General features: G+C 38.3%; 1 protein-coding gene across 14 annotated transcripts in view; it reads right to left on the bottom strand.

Moving 5' to 3' along the window:
• Positions 1-11348: 11348 nt before the first annotated feature.
• The window catches only part of ADAM28 (ADAM metallopeptidase domain 28), a 227465-nt gene continuing 222196 nt past the window's right edge, over positions 11349-16617 (bottom strand). For 8 of the 14 annotated variants that reach the window (XM_058670030.1, XM_058670032.1, XM_058670033.1 and 5 more), the window contains 2 exons: positions 11950-11973; positions 11349-11465 (listed from right to left, as the gene is read on the bottom strand). In XM_058670030.1, the coding sequence (XP_058526013.1) occupies positions 11445-11465; positions 11950-11973 (45 nt within the window). In that variant the 3' untranslated portion in view covers positions 11349-11444. Of the gene's footprint in view, positions 11466-11949; positions 11974-16617 lie in introns of those variants that run through there. The other 6 variants (XM_012931259.2, XM_058670027.1, XR_009246281.1 and 3 more) reach the window with 4 other exon arrangements.

Raw genomic sequence — 16617 nt, 5'->3', positions numbered from 1 at the left:
CCAGAAGTATTAATATGGCTCAAATAATTGACTCTGTGACACGCATACGAGAGACTGAATTCCTGGTCCTTGCCTTCAGTTGTAGCCCAGCATTGGAAGCTGTGGAATTTGGACAGTGATTAGTTAGATAGGAACTCTATCTGTTTTTTCCTCTTTCCTACCACTCTGCATCCAAAATACAAACACAATAAAACTTAACCTTTTGACAATGTTTTCACATGTTATGCACTAATAAAAAGTAAATTGATGATATTCACAGGGTTCAAATAATAATCTTTAGCACAGCATAACAAGTATTTCCAAAATGTTGAAACCCACTAAGGCATCATTTCTTTAGAATATGGCTTTGTGTGTGTGTGTATTATGTATGATTACATATAGTAATTTGGATTTGTAGAACGTCAGTGACAATGTAGATGTCTGTGATAGGACTTTCTTGGTGTAAGAACCAAGTCTTCCAACTGGCCATCATGTTTTGCTAAGGCACATGAGAATCTTCTAGCATCTGATTCAAAATTTAAAATCATCTTTCTAGGGCTGTTCATCTTTTTCTCCTCCCATGCTTTAAACAGGGGTTTTTCCCCCTGTATTTTGTATTTGTTTTAGGGGTTCAAAAGTAGCTTGCTTACATCCTTTACAAGTTGCTATTAAAATTTAATGAGCCTAACTTGTATCTCTATTATCAAATAATACAATGCTGCAAGTAGCTTAACTTGAACCTGTGTTTTTACCCTTTGCCACCTCCACCTTACATTGTTGTAATGACATATATTAGTTTTACCCATGTTTTCATTCTCAATGTTCACTATTTTAGTATTTTATACTCACTATTCATTCAGTAACATTAAATCTCCCTGTGTCTATATATTTTCTAGAATTTTGGAATTGTGGATTGCAGGCTTCATTCCCTGGTGGTCAGTTTCATAGCATTGCTTCAGGATCTTTACATTTTCTGAGGCTTGATGTATGGCCCAGTGTGTGGTCTATCCTAGAGTAGGTTCAGTGAACTGATAAAAAGGATGCGTATTCTGCATTTGTGGAAGGAAGTGCTGTGTAGATGTGAATAGGCCCTTTGGTACTTAGTATAGATTAGCCCTGTTGACTTTTTTTTTTGTCGAGTAAATCTGAGTATTAATAAAATTAGGGTGTTGAAGTCCCCATTGTTGTATTGCAGACAGTGTATGTCTTAGCTCCATCAACGATGGTTTAAACAGCAGGTTCCCTGGCATCGGTGCACATACATTTACTCTTGCCGCTTCTTGTGGAGTTGATCCGGTAACCATCACATACTGTCCTTGTTAGTCTCTTGTGTGAGCTTTTGTGTTTATGTCTCTTTTCTACCACCGCATTCTTTCACTGTGGTGATTATCATTCTCCATTTCTGTGTGTAGCAAATCCTTAAAACATTTTTTTGGTTTGTATGGATGGTGGCAAATACTTCCAATTTCTGTTTGGGGAAAGTTATTTATTTCACCTTTGTGAACAAGTGAGAGTTAGGTAGGTTACAGTATTCTGGGTGTGCAGTTCTTTTAGGTCATGGACTGTGGCATTCCATTCTCGCCTAACCTATAGGGTTTCTGAGGAGCAATCACCTGTAAATCGATTGAAGATCTTCTGATAATCACCTGGTATCTTTCCCATTTGCATTTGAAAATCTTTGCTTTGCCAAGAAAAATGACTACAATGTGTGTCATGGTAAAGATGTTTTCTGGCCATGCCTATGTGGAATTCTTTTGCTTCCTGTACTTGGATACCCCTTTCTTGCACCATAGTAGGGAAGTTCTCCGTTGTTTCATTGAATAGGTCCTCTTTCAACAACAGATTCCTTAGTAAGCCCTTCATTATAGTTTTTTTGCATATCATTTATATTTCATCTTTTTCATTTTTTTGAAATTTCTTTCATCCTTACTGTTAGTGACAAAGAGCAGTTTTTGGATTAGAATCTAATTTTTAAATGTTTTGAATGAGTTTCGTGTATTTCCCAAGACAGATTGAACAGCATACCAGTATTTTTCCTTCTTCATTTTATTTTGTCCTTACATTTTGTAAATGTCACCTTTTTCTTTTCAAAATTACCAACTTAACACTCCAGTAGGTATGAATAAATCCCACATGAGGTAGAAAAGAATCTATTTCTCAGGAATTTTTACTAAGGCTACAGCAACAAAAATTCCAAGAATTTCAACCTCACTAATACAAATTGAATTTTTTGTACCCTTTGCTTTTTATCACAGATCAGGGAATATACATGATATTTGTCTTTCGAGGACTGGCTTATTTGAGCATAATGATTTCCAGTTGTCTACATTTAGTTACAAAGACCAGATTTCATGGCTTTTTATGGTGTTTTATGGCTAAGTATTATTCCATATTGCATGCGCGCACACACACACACACACACATCACATTTCCATTATCCAGTCATAAGTTGATGGGCATCTGGCTTAATACCATATCTTAGCTAGCATGAATTGAACTGCTGTAAATACAGGGGTACAGATAGCTCTCTTATATGCTTATTTCATTTCATTTAGAGAAATTTCAGGAGTAAGAAGGCTGGGTCAAATGGCAGATCTATTTTCAGGTATCTAAGGAATACCTGTATTGTCTTCTATGATGGCTGTACTAGTTTACATTCCAAACAACCATGGAAAAGATGCCTCTTTCCCCACATTCTCTTCAGCATTTATTGTTTTCTGATTTCTGTATGATAGCCCTTCTAACAAGGGTGAGGTAAACCTCTCTAGGGATTTTATTTTCATTTCTCTACTGGTTAATGAAGTTGAGAATTTTTTCATATGTATCTATTGGTCATTTGAATTCTACCCCTTGGAAAATGCCTGTACATGTCCTGCGTGTTCTTGAATTTCTTGAATTCATTAAATATCTCGGATCTTAATCCTCTACCAACTGCCTAATTTGCAAATATTTTCCCCTTCTGATGGCTACCCTCAGCTTGTTGATGGCTCCCTTTGCAGTGTTCATGCATCTTAGCTCGATGTAATTCCCATTTCTTTATTTTTGCTTTTATTGCCTGTGCTTCTGTGGTTTCCAAGAAATCTTTGCCTAGGACTGTGTCTTTCAGAGTGTTCCCATTGTTTTCTTCTATTTCTTTGGCATCAGATCTCGGATTTAGACACTTGAGATCCGTTTAGAGTTGATGTTTGCACAAAGTGTAAGGCAGGGATTTTACTTCACATTTCTATATACCTATGGCAATTTCCCCAGCACCATTTGTTGAAGAAACGACCTTTTCTCTTGGGATTGGTTTAGATTTACTTGTCAAAAGTTTCTTAGCCGTAGATGTGTGGGTTCATGTTAGAGATAAACTAACAGAGAACATGAATGATCATGCAGAGCTGAATTTTTATTATTGTAGAAGGGTGGCCATCATCTCGCAGGATGACACATTGAAACAAAGTGAGAGTTTTTATACTTTTACAAAAACATAGTGCAAGTGCTGGAAGAGCAGGTGTCCAGAGCACAAATTAGCTGAGTTTCCACAAGGACAGAGTCCAAGCAAAGGGCAAATAAATAGCTCTCCTGTGGGAAGAAAAGAATTAGGAACCCTTCCAAGGGACAACAAACCATGAGACCGAGGTCAGGTCTTCGTGCCTCCAGGCCTGTGTATGGCCTTGTGTGTACACAGGGGTCCTCTGCTTCATGTCCCTCCTGGAATGCCTGCCAGGCATCTGCATTAGGTCATTTCTGTGATGTCTGTCCTATGTCATTGATCCTCTGGCCTGTTTTGTGTCAGTATCAGGGATTTTCATTACTGTCATCCAGAAGTAATCAAAATACCTGAAGTCTGATCATAGTAATTGCCATAGCTTTGTTTTTGTTGTTTGTTTGCTTTAGCCATCCTGGAGCTCTTGTGTGTCTATGCAAGTGTTAACATTATTGAGTATCAGATGGATCATACAGCATGCTCCTTAACCATGTCATTGTGTGTGTTGGAGTTCTGTATATTTCCTTTACTCAAATTTCTGTTTCAAGTTTTCAGCTACTATTTCACTGAATAGATCTTCTAATCCATTCTTCCCTGCTTTCAGAAACTCCTCAGACATGTCATTTGGTGACATCACATAATTTTTGGCACAGTTTTTGTTATTCCTCATTTTTTTTTCTTGATCTTCGAGACTTTTGCAGGTTTGTTTTCTAGTCACACATTCTTCTGCATCGCCAGATATGTTTTCTGGCTTCTCCCTGCATTTTTTATTTGGTATATTGAATTCTTCACTTCTGATACATCAGTTTTACTTCTTTTAAATCTAAAATCACAGGAGCATTTATCATCCATGTTGTACATGGATTTTTTTAAAGATTTTTTATTGGAAAGGCAGATATACAGAGAAGAGGAGAGACAGAGGAAAATCTTCCATCTGCTGATTCACTCCCCAAGTGGCTGTAATGACTGAAGCTGAATTGATCCAGAGCCAGGAGCCAGGAGCCAAGAGCTTCCTCCTGGTCTGCTATGCAGGTGCAGGGTCCCAAGGCTTTGAGATGTCCTCCACTGCTTTCCCAGGCCACAAGCGGGGAACTGGATGGGAAGTGGGACCACCAGAACATTAGCTGGAGTCCAAATGGGATCCTGGACATGCAAGGTGAGGACTTTAGCCACTAGGCTACTGTGCTGGGCCCTGGATTGCTTTTTTAACTCATGCATTTGTTTCTCATTTTTCAGTAATACCATTAAAGTTCATTTTCAGGCATTTCATCAGTCTCTTCATTTCTCATTCTAATACTGAAGTTCTCTTGTGTTCTTGGAGGAGTTAGAGTTCCCGGTTTTTGTGTGTCTCTGGGATGCTCTTATTTTTCTCCTCTAGTGGTTTTTATCACTAAACTATTCCTCTTTGATTTGATGGAGTTACTGCTCCTAAAGTGGATATCTGAAAATGTGTGTTAGCTCTGGGGAGCATATTCTGCTCTGTGCTCAATGGATGAAAATACAGGAGACACCCAAGGGTGTGACGCAGCTCTTCTTTTGTTGGTTTCAAGGTTATCAGTGCCTGAGATGTGGCCCAGATTGGCTATAACCCCCCCCCCCACACACACACACACTAGCACATGAATGGCACAAAAACCTGTGCACTTCTCTGCGTGCCCAGCAACAGAGCTACACTCCACACACTGTCACACAGTCACAGGACTTCCGCAGTCTGTGCACAGGTTTCTCACAATCACGGGGTATTGAGGTTCCCTCGGCCCTGTGGGTCAGCCTCCCTCATGGAGCAGCGTGCCCAGGGCCTCTGTCTGAAAGCGGTGCCTTAGTAGCTGTGCCTTTGTGCCTGCCTCCTGGGATCCTGGAATGGCGAGGGTTTGTACATGCCTGCGGTCCCAGAGGTGTGCGCCGCCCCCCGACATGCCACCGGCCCCACATCAGAGTCAGTGTGGGGCATATTGTTTATCGTTTGAACAGAATGGCGTCGTTGTGTGCACCTGTGACTTTTGTTTGTCTCATGCCTGTGTTTATCTCATGCCAGTAAAGGTTTCTGGGAGAATCTTTCAAAAATGATGGTTTTCTCCCACTGGTCCTGGAGTTTTGTAAGACAGTGGGATAGAACAGTGTGCTCCTAGCCCATGGTGACCCACTAGAACCTGTTCCTCACTGCAGCTCCTGTGTGGAGCCGTGTTCAGGTGTGAGCCATGAGCTCCTGTGCCGGGCAGTGCCGCCTACAGTGTTTGGCTCTCCTTATCCAGATCTGCCCAACACATAGCATGGTGTCTCTTGTTTGAGGTGGTGGTGAGCGACGTCAGGGCACATTACTGAGCCTGTCGCTGACGTCAGGGCACATTTCTGAGCTCTGTTAGCTTGTGTTTTAGAGTTTCCACTGTGTGGTTTATTTTGCTTTGTTTGCCAAAATTTTCTCTCAGGTTCAAAATGCTGTCTTTGCTTCGTTCTTTTCTTTTTTTTTTTTTAAGATTTATTTATTTTATTACAAAGATATACAGAGAGGAGCAGAGACAGAGAGGAAGATCCTCCGTCTGATGATTCACTCCCGAAGTGAGCCACAACGGCCGGTGCGTGCCGATCCGAAGCCGGGACCAGGAACCTCTTCCTGGGTCTCCCACGCGGGTGCAGGGTCCCAATGCATTGGGCCGTCCTCAACTGCTTTCCCAGGCCACAAGCAGGGAGCTGGATGGGAAGTGGAGCTGCCGGGATCAGAACCGGCGCCCATATGGGATCCCGGCGTGTTCAAGGCGAGGACTTTAGCTGCTAGGCCACGCCGCCGGGCCCTGCTTCGTTCTTTTCATGCCTGAGTGGCCCTAGATAGCGTGGCTACCCTGGTCAGCTGTCTTGGATCTTCAGGGTAAGAATTAATGCTAGAAATTGGTCCTATCTTTGGGCAGCTGCTGTTGCAGTTAGTATAATGGATGTTGCATTTATTTATTATAGAATTGGTATTATCCTGTCACTTAAACATTGAGAGGATACAAGGTTTGAGTTCATAGTAATTCTTAAATTTTTTTTCTTGGGCATTCCATGAGGACTTTGATTGCCACTAAGCTATTTCTAAAATAAACTCTAATAATAAGACCACATCCACAGATGGTCTTCGTAAATGGAACATGTTACAACTGACGTCTGCTCATTGTGGTGGTCGACTGTGGAAGGGCGCAACTGGGTAGTTTAAGAAAGTTAAAATCGGATAAATCCACAGGTGTGTACCAAGTCCTAATTCTTGTGCTATGATGTGGTCCTCATTACTTGAACATAAAATAACTAATACATATGGGATAAAAAGGGTGACAACATTCACAAGTCAAGTTACAGGAGGGAGACAATGCTAATTACCTTAAAGAAAAAGGTATGTATGTGAGAGATACCTTGCTCACAATGTTTTCGTGCTTGCTGATTGGTTAGCTACTGAAGGAGGTAGAGGAGTCTGGAATGAGTTCTAGGGTTCACTTGTGCAAGTATTAATTTTGCAGATGATAGCTTTTAATTTGGTGAATTGATGATAGTTTCAATTCCTGAAATATGAAAAAATTATTTCCTTTTATACCTTCCAATACACAGCTTCTAATTTTTACTTCCCAAGCTTTCTGAATATTTGACCGAAACTGACACAAGAGTATTTGAATATGTAACATTTTAGTATGAATCAGAATGAATATTGTTCTATATGTAGAACAATGGGATAATTTAGTTTCTTTTACATATAAAAAAGGTTTTCTATGAAGAAAATAATATCCTTGTATTTACTACTTAATATACAAAGTGACACTTATAGCCTGATCAATGATTGTTTTTGATGGAATGAAACAAACTTTAGACAAATGTTTATATTACATTTTTGACCATATGCTTCTTATGATGGAGCTTATTTTTTTTTCTTTTTTTTTTTTGTTGTCATTGTGCTTGCAATTTGAGAATAATTCAGCTTGTTGTGTGAAATTGGCTTTGATTTGTGGCAGTTGTGGGTAAAGGAGTATTACAATTTCTCTTGATTATTTATCTTTTCATTATTTTACATATGCTAAGTATACCTGAATCTTTGTTCTTAAATTTGTATCTAGCCCATGCATTTATGATACACAAACACACATAAACACAGGGCAATTATTTTGGTGAATAAAAGCCAAGGCAATTTTTTCCTTTTAATAGAATATTTGAGAACAAGTTAGTATGGTTATCCTTGCTGCATTTGAAATTTCTATAGGACCTCATTACCTTTAGTTGAAGCATATTTGTTTTAATGTTTTTTTTTCATTGTTGAACTTTTCCAAACTCTTCTGTAATGCAGTGTTGTCCAGTGACAGATTAATTATTTAGCCATTTCATGAGAATGTCATAATTTGAATTGAATCTATAATCACAACCCACTTGTGTTTTCATCAGTGATGTCAGTTTCTGATGACATTTGTTTAGTCTGTTTCCCTCATGGTGTCTGCAGCTTGGAATCCAAGGAGCACCATCAATCATAACCTGTGAATAATTCACAGGAAAAAAATACCAAACAATAGAATGTAATTGTGGATTCTCTACTATGAAAGCATTTTATAAAGAAGATTTATATTTATTGGGAAGGCAGATTTTCAGAGCAAGGGAGAGGCAGATTTTCTATCCACTGGTTCACTCCCCAAATGCCTACAGTGGCCAGAGCTGAGACAATCTGAAGCCAGGATCCAAGAGGTTCTTCCTGGTCTCCTGTATGGAGCAGGATTCCAAAGCTTTTTCACATCCTCCACTTTTTCGCAGGCCACAAGCAGGGAGCTGGATGGGAAGTGGGACAGCTGGGGTATAAACTAGCACCCATTTGGGATGCTAGTGATTGAAGGGGGAGATTAGCTAATTGAGCCATCACACCAGTCCCTACTGCAGGCATTTTACAGCTATCTTACTTCAAAACACATAGTTCACAATTTATGAACACATTTCTAGCAACACATTAGAGTTTGTTAGTAGCGGTGTAGTATGCATTGCCCTATCCATTGCCCCAGTGCACTATTTGAGGACAGTTATTTTTCAGATGCTGGTAAATTGGAATCCATGTGGTGCATTCCCAGAAACAAAGTGGCAACCTAGTTTTGGAAAGTACTTGTAATAAATGCATTACATTATCTGTCACCTTTATAGGTAATTTTTGTTAAATATTTCAAAGTGCTCTAGTCATTCATCTATTACATCTCAGAAGGATAAACTTCAGTTTATTTATTTCAAAATTACCAATAGTGTATATATATTGCTCAAATTTATTTCAAAATTACCAATAGTGCATTATATATTGCTTGATTTAAGTTTTTGTAAGTGTTTAATGCATAGGAGGATGGAACATAATGGGTTAAGGATGTTTATTTGTGGAACATGTATACCATGAAAAGATTTGAAAACTATTCTCTGTGGTTCTGGTTTTGTGTATCAGATAACTTAATATCAGCCTGCAAATTAAAGCTGTGAAAATAACAGTGGAGACAGTGCTTACTCAGTACATCTGGATAAAATAAATGGCAAGTATATGGAGGCTAATGTAACTTTCAGGAATAACTAAACATAGAACTTAAGTCATGACCATAAAACTAAGATTTTGTGGTCAACATCCTGATTACAAAAATTTTGATCCCATAAAGTGTGCAACTTAACATTTTGCAATGTTTCGTAACCAAGTATTTTTTACTTTGGGCACATGTTCAAGTGCTGTGCTCCTGGAAGTTAAAACAATAACATAGACTGAAGTTAGAGTAAACTCTTGCAGATGTAAAAAATGTTTCATAAATCCTTACTTGGTCATCACCACAAGACATAAGTAGTCAATAACCTCTTAAAAGTATATACTTCTCATTTTTTAGGTGACTCAGTGGTTAAATGATTCATTTGATGTGGTTTATTCCAAAATACCTAGAGTCTCTTGTATATTTCCTAAGTCATTTCCAATTTTATCTATTTTTTAAAGATTTATTTATTTTTATTGGAAAGGCAGATGTACAGAGAGGAGGAGAGACAGAGAGGAGGATCTTCCGTCCAATGATTTACTCCCCAAGTGACTGCAACGGCGGGTGCTGTGCTGATCTGAAGCCAGGAGCCCTGCAGGAACTTCTTTCTGGGTCTCCCACGCGGGTGCAGGTTCCCAAGACTTTGGGCCGTCCTTGACTGCCTTCCCAGGCCACAAGCAGGGAGCTGGATGGGAAGTGGAGCATCTGGGATTAGAACCAGCGCCCATATGGGATCCTGGCGTGTTCAAGGCGAGGACCTTAATCATTACGCTATCGCAGCGTGCCCATTTTTATCTTTTAAAAAAAGGATAAGGCAAGTCCGTGGGTGGAGATAAATTAAAACAAAGAAATCGAAAGTAGCAAAGAATTACAGGTTCATCACAAGTAGAGTTAGCCCTACAGGAAACAAGATTCTGTACTTGTGCTGCTCACACATGGAAGGCCCCAGTGATGAAAGTGAATTGATAAGTAGCCTTTGCATTTGCTATGAACTAAATTTGGCTTTTGAGTCCAGGGTGAGTTTATCTAGCCGCCTGTACTGCAAGGGTAAATGAGCTGCTTGTGGATGAAATTTCTCGTGAAAACATGGTGATGGCAATGGGGAAGTAGAGCAAGTAAAGGAAAAATTCAGCAATGATAGTTGAAAGCAAGCAACGTTTATTAGCTGTGTATATTTCACTATCACCTGTAAGAGAAAACTCAACTGTCTTTTAAGCAATGAGAAAAAACTATGACAAAAATTCCCAGCTGGTAGCTGCAGGAATGAATACACTAGTTCAGCAATAGCATTGACAAGCCCATTCTTTCTGTCTGCACTCATACTCAGCATATATTTGTTGCACTGGATATGGCTCTAGCAATATGAGGTAGGATGATCATGTGTCAGACCTGCAGAGAAAGATGAGTAAGTATTTTCCAGGAAGTTCCAACATAGTTCTTCTCAACCCAGAGGTGAATGGGGAGACAGTTTTACTCTTGTCTCCCAATAAAACACTGATAAGGAAAATGAGACTATTCTGACTTAATGAAAGAGATTAACATATGATATGCAATGGACAGCTGAACAGAAATCTGGGGTCTGAAGGAAAGGAAAGGTTGGTAGATAGCTGATAGAGAGCCAGTGGTAGTGTGGTTGCTATCGCTAATATTTTTTCCAGTGTTAAAAGTCGTGTGATACTTTTTAAAAGCATAGACTTTGGATGTTTATGCAAGATCTCGCAACTTTTAAATACTGGTCATGCATTCAAAACATCTTAAAATATATGTGACCAACATCATCCAGGGCATCAGTTTGCAACTACTACTTTATAGTTTATTTAACTTATTAACTTACTTAATTTACTAACTTCTTTAATAAATTAGAGAGTTTTAGTCAATTTAACATTTAAATAGTTCATTAATTTTAGTGTAACTTTGACAATAATTGAATTATGCACATATGTATGATAAAAATATTTTATTTCATAATTGGAGGAAAACTCAAATGATAAAGCTAACAAGGGCTTCAAAGGACAATGTAAGAAAAGGATATATAAAACAGTGTTTCCATAATCTTATTTTTAACTGAAAGTTCTAACTTGACAAATGAGTAGCAAGATCTTGATGTTTTTAATTAATAAATATACAATTTTTGTTTGTCGTGAGGATGAGTTGATTCCTTGCCAAACAAATCGATACTTTGAAAATATTGAAGAAATAGTAATCAACATCACAGGAAAATGCGTGTGTCCAGGAAAATTACAATCAGTGACAAGTAAAATTATTTTTAAAGATCTAAACTTATATCTATAATAGAGAATAGGTTTTTAAGCCATACAGACCCTCAAGAGTATGTCATTTTGTAAAAATTGTGTTCAATTTAATCTCATCCAAATGCAATACAAGTAAGTTTAAATTCTGGGGAGATTAACCAGTTTTTAATGGTCACAGTAAGCAAGTATTTCTCTTCCGTGCAGGTTGTCCATTATCCAGTCTGATCATTTACCCTTCCAGCCTGGTTCACTTGTTGCTCACACTTTCAGATTCGAATCCTAAAAGAGACAAAAGGTCTTAGATGATTAATCTTTCCTGAAAAATTAGATACTGTACATGATGTAACTTTTAAATATTGAGAAATTAAAATCAAGTAGAGAACTAGCCACGAATCAAGGGAAGGAAAGTGAGAAATACCACATGCAGCATTGCCATCTTGGTTAGTGGCATTACATGACCAGCAGGAGACGCATTATAAGACTATTAAGATAGAGGTGACTTTTCTATAAGACATGTCTTCTATTTTTTCGCAGTGCTTAGGGGATTTTTGGAGAAAATGAAGAATGTACAGCTTATTATTGCTTTCTAGCAAGACTCTTCTGTCTCCCTCTTCTTGGTTAATAGCCAAACTTGAAGCAAGACAATGTTAGAACCCATCCCACAACTGCAACAGTTGTACAGATGTGTGCTTAAAAAAGACATGGTATTTCTCTTCCCGTTGCTAGGCATGCTATAATGCTATAATTTGAGTATGAATCTTACCTTACATGTAGATTTTTGTTTATCCTTGAAAAAAGTAGAAAAATTGTCTTATGTCTATGCTATATTAGATACAAAAATAATGTTAGGACATTAGCAATGCTATGTTTTTTCCATCTTGGCTGTACTACTTTCAGTGAATGTACTCTTATTTACTCATTCCAATTTTTTATCTATGTAGAGTGAAAAAAAACTGCACATATTTCATGATACAGATTTAGAAACATTGATATTTCAAATTATATTCTTCCTACAATCTGCATTCCTTCACCACACTCATTATCCTGCCTTATTTCCTGCCCCCTCCACCACCACTTATTTTTACAGTGGCTTGGTTTCATTGCACTTCAGAAACACAGGCATAACACTCCATTAGGTAAAGATAGCAGCACATAAAAAGTAGGAAAAAAAAGCCTAATGATCCTCAGTATAAAGAAAGGCAGGAAACAATGATCAAATTCCAGGATGTCAGTCATATTCAGATAGATTACATTTTTGAACACTGTTAGTTGTCTACTTGAGACTGGATTCTTCATGTATAATGGTTTCCAGTTGCATCCATTTAGTTGCAAAACACTAATTTCATTCTAGTTTTATGGCTGAGTAGTGTTCTACATAGTGTGTACACCATGTTTTCTGTAGTCATCAGTTGGTGGACACATGGGTTGATTCCATAGCCTAGCTATTGTGAATTGAGCTGCTACTCTGTCACATGCTGCTTCTATTTTATTTGGCTAAATTCCCAGGAGTGGGATGTCTGGGTCATATGCTAGATCTATTTTCGGGTAACTGGGAATAATCAGTGCTATATTGCATTATTGCTGCAGTAGTTTACATTGCCACCCACGGTGGATAGGGTGCCTCTTTCCCAGCATCTTCACTCGCATTCACTGATTTCTGTATGATAGTCATTTTTATTGAGGGGAGATGAAACCTCACTGTAACTTTTATTTGCATTTCCTTATGGCTAGTGAGCCTGAGTATTTTTTTCATATCTCTTTTGGCCATTTCAGTTCAATCCTTTGAAAAACACTTGTTCGTGTCCTTTTCTCATTTCTTTGTCCTTGTTGAGTTTTGAACTATTGGTAGATCCTGGGTATGTACTCTTTATCTGTTGCATAGATTACAAATATTTTTCTCACTCTGTTGAAGCTTCTACACTGGTTGTAATCCCATTTGTTATTTTTGCTTTAATGACTTGGGCATTGGGGGCCTTTCAAAGACAGTTTTTGTCCATGTCTGTTTTTTATAGAGCGTTCCCACTATTTTATTTCAGTAATTTGGGGATTTCAGGTCACAGATTTAATCCATAATTGATTTTGGGTAAGGTGTAAAGTTGGGGTCCCATAGTTGTGTAGAGATCCAATTTTTCCAGCATCATTTATTGAAGAGACTCATCTCTCACTGAATTGATTCTGGTTCACTTGTCACAAATTACTTGTCTGTAAATGTGTATGTTAGTGGGATTTCTATGCCACTCTGTTGGTCTCTGCATCTGTGCTTTCAACTGCTAATACATCTTGAAGGCTGGTACTGTGATGCCTCCAGCTGTTTTGTTAAGGATTGTTTCAGTGTTATGATTCCATATGAATTTTAGCATGAAGTCTGGATCTGAGAATGTCAGATATTTTGATAGGGATCACATTGAACCCATGAACTTTCAGAATACATGTCAAGATCTCCTTATTACTCCAATCTCAGAGCATCAGATTTTTCCATTTTTGATATTCTGTAATTTTTATGAGATCCCACACTTGCTTGCTTAAATTCATCCCAAGATACTTAAAAACTTTTGTAGCTGTTGTGAATGGGAATAATCTTACAAGATCTTTCTCACCCATGGAATTGTCTATGTATACAAAGAATATTGACTTTTGTATTTATTTTATATCTAGCAATTTTGCCAAACTCTTAGGAGTTTTGCTACTCTCATAGTAGAACGCCTTGGTTTCTCTATATAGAAAACCATGTTAGCTGCCAGCAAAGGGATAGCTTGACTTCCTCATTTCCAATTTGTGTCTTTTTGATATACTTTTCTCACCTAATCAGTCTTGCCAAAATGGACTATATTGAATATCAGCTGTGAAAATGGATTTCCTTGACTAATTCCTCAACTTTGTAGAAATATCTCCAGCTTTTAGCCCATTCAGTATTACACTGGCTATGGGTTTTTGTATATTGCCTTGATTGGGTATAAAGGAACATTCCTCAATACAATCTCCTTAAGGTTTTTATCATGAAAGAGGTTGTCTTTTATCAGATTTTATGCATGTGTAGATCATTACTTGTCTTTTCATCTTGTTGTACTGAATCGTATTGATCCATTTGCATACATGAAACGTCCCTGCATTCCAGGGATAAATCCCACTTAGTCCCAGTGAGTGATCTCTGTCGTGTGCTGTTGGATTATATCAGCTAGGATTTTGTTTAGGATTTTTGCGTCTGCACTGGCTTTATACAATGAATTTGGGACAATCTCCTCCATTTTAATTGAGTCGGTTGAGAAGAACTGGAATTTGTTCTTTTTGCAAAGTTTAGTAGACTCTAGCAGTAAGACCCATCTGGTCCTGCACTGTGAATTATTGCAGGGGAGTCTTTATTTTGGACTCATTCTGTTTTTCATTTTTTCTGTTTTGATTACTGCTCTATTTATATTTTCTTTCATTATTATTCAATTTAGGCAGATTGTATATGCTCCAAAATCTATCCATTTCTTTAAGGTTTTCAATTTGCTGGCATTAGCAGTAGTAATTCTTGTGGAGTTTGCATGCCTGCAGTGTCCATTTCATTTCCCTTCAAATCTTGAATTCACTTGTCTTTTCACCCAGTTTTTGGTTAGTTGGGCCAATGGCATATTGAATTTTTGTAAAAAAAAGTGCTTCAATTCACTGATCTTATATTTCAATTTTGTCTATTACCCTATTTTAATATTTATGAAGTTGGGATGCATTAACAGGTTACTCATCTGATGCCTCTCTGACTTACTGATGCAGGCACTAATTACTGTGATCCTCCCTATTAACACTTCTCTTGCTGTAGTCCATGTTTGAATATGTAGATCAGGTCACAGACTTAATCGATGTTATGAATTTCATTTCCCATAGTTTGTTTTTTCTTTTGATTTCTTCTGTGACTCTCTATACTTCTAGCAGCAATGCTGTCAAGTTTCCATGTGTTTTCAGCAGCCAGGTACAATGATATTCAGTTCATACATATTTATGACAGTCATTTCTTGTTGAATTGATCCTGAAATTATTGCATAAGGCACTCTTCACCTCTTGTTTGTGGTAAGGTTTATTTTATCTGATATTGGAATGATTCCACTAGCTTATTTTTCCTTTCATTTTCTGTGTATCTTCATCAATGGGGTGCGTAACTTGCAGATTAGGTATATCTTGTTTTTGTACACATTTATTCAGTCTGCATCTTTGGAGAATTTATGCACTTTATTATCACACTCATCAAGGCAACAACTTTGTCCTACCATTTTTCCAAAAATATTCCCATTGTTTGGAATGAATTTGTATCTGTACTAGATTTTCTACCTTTGCATTCTTTCACTGTGTTGATTATCGTTCTATTTCTGTGTGCAGCATGTTCTCAAGCATCGTTTTTAGGACTGGGCAGGTAGTGGCAAATGTTTTCCATTTCTGTTTTATGGAAGGTCTTCATTTCACGTCCAAGCACAAATGAGAGCTTTTGGTATTCTGGGTTGGAAGAACACTATACCCAGAAATGCTCTCCTTGGCCCCAACGATGGAAAGCACTGCTGTTACCAGAACCAGCTCCCTCTGGGTGCTCCACCTAGTGGCTTGCAGAAGGCTGAAGCTATGTGCTTGTCTCGTAATCCTAGATACAAGAGCTGTCCTGGCCAGACTCAAACAGGTGGGGAACACAGATTTATTTTTCTAACAGAACCTGCTAACTGCATGCCTCCACACCAGCCTAGGTTCACGCCAGGGTTGTTGTACGTGACAACCTTAGCCTGTGTCTCACCAGTTGTCCTTCCTGGAAGGTCCAGGCAAAATGTGGTTTCTGCCTGTTGGTCTGGGTGCTTGGTAGGAAAATGACATGCCAGGTCCCTTTCCCTACTCTGGTATCATGGCCTGGTGTTGTCCTATGGACGACACTGACTCCAGCAGGAACCAGAGAGGCTCTTGCAGTGGTGTGTTCTCACCTGTGTGCGCTGGGGATTAAGGACAACAGAGTCCATGTGGGTGAGCTGCACCTCAACATTGGCCCACACAGTTAATTGCAAGCAGTGTTTCCAGGCTCCATCTTGTCTGTCAGGGTTCTGAAAACAGTTTTCCCTTCATCCCAGAGCAGCCTAAGTCAGTTTTGCACTCTCCTACTCAGCCACCTTGGATCCACTAAGGCACTTTAAGCTCCTTTCCATTTTACCCGACTTTTGTGATCCAGTTCAAATTGCATCTACTCAGTGGGTCGTCTTGTTCGGTTGAAACCTGAAGCCATTCACTTTTTCCTCATGTTTTTCTCAGGAATATCAATCACTTTGATACAAATAATATTTGAAGAATTTGTTAGCTAACAATTTTACATTTTTAGCGAGCAGTTTCTCATTTACACACAATTTTCCTAGATATAGTCTTTTTTACACCCTCCCTCTTACAGAAAAATAACTAAGTTTCAAGTTTAGTTATTTTTCTAACA

Source organism: Ochotona princeps, chromosome 11 (assembly GCF_030435755.1).
Source record: "Ochotona princeps isolate mOchPri1 chromosome 11, mOchPri1.hap1, whole genome shotgun sequence".
NCBI classification, from domain to species: Eukaryota; Metazoa; Chordata; class Mammalia; order Lagomorpha; family Ochotonidae; genus Ochotona; species Ochotona princeps.
Note: the sequence above shows the minus strand (reverse complement) of the source record. Positions and strands in the feature narration are given on the sequence as shown.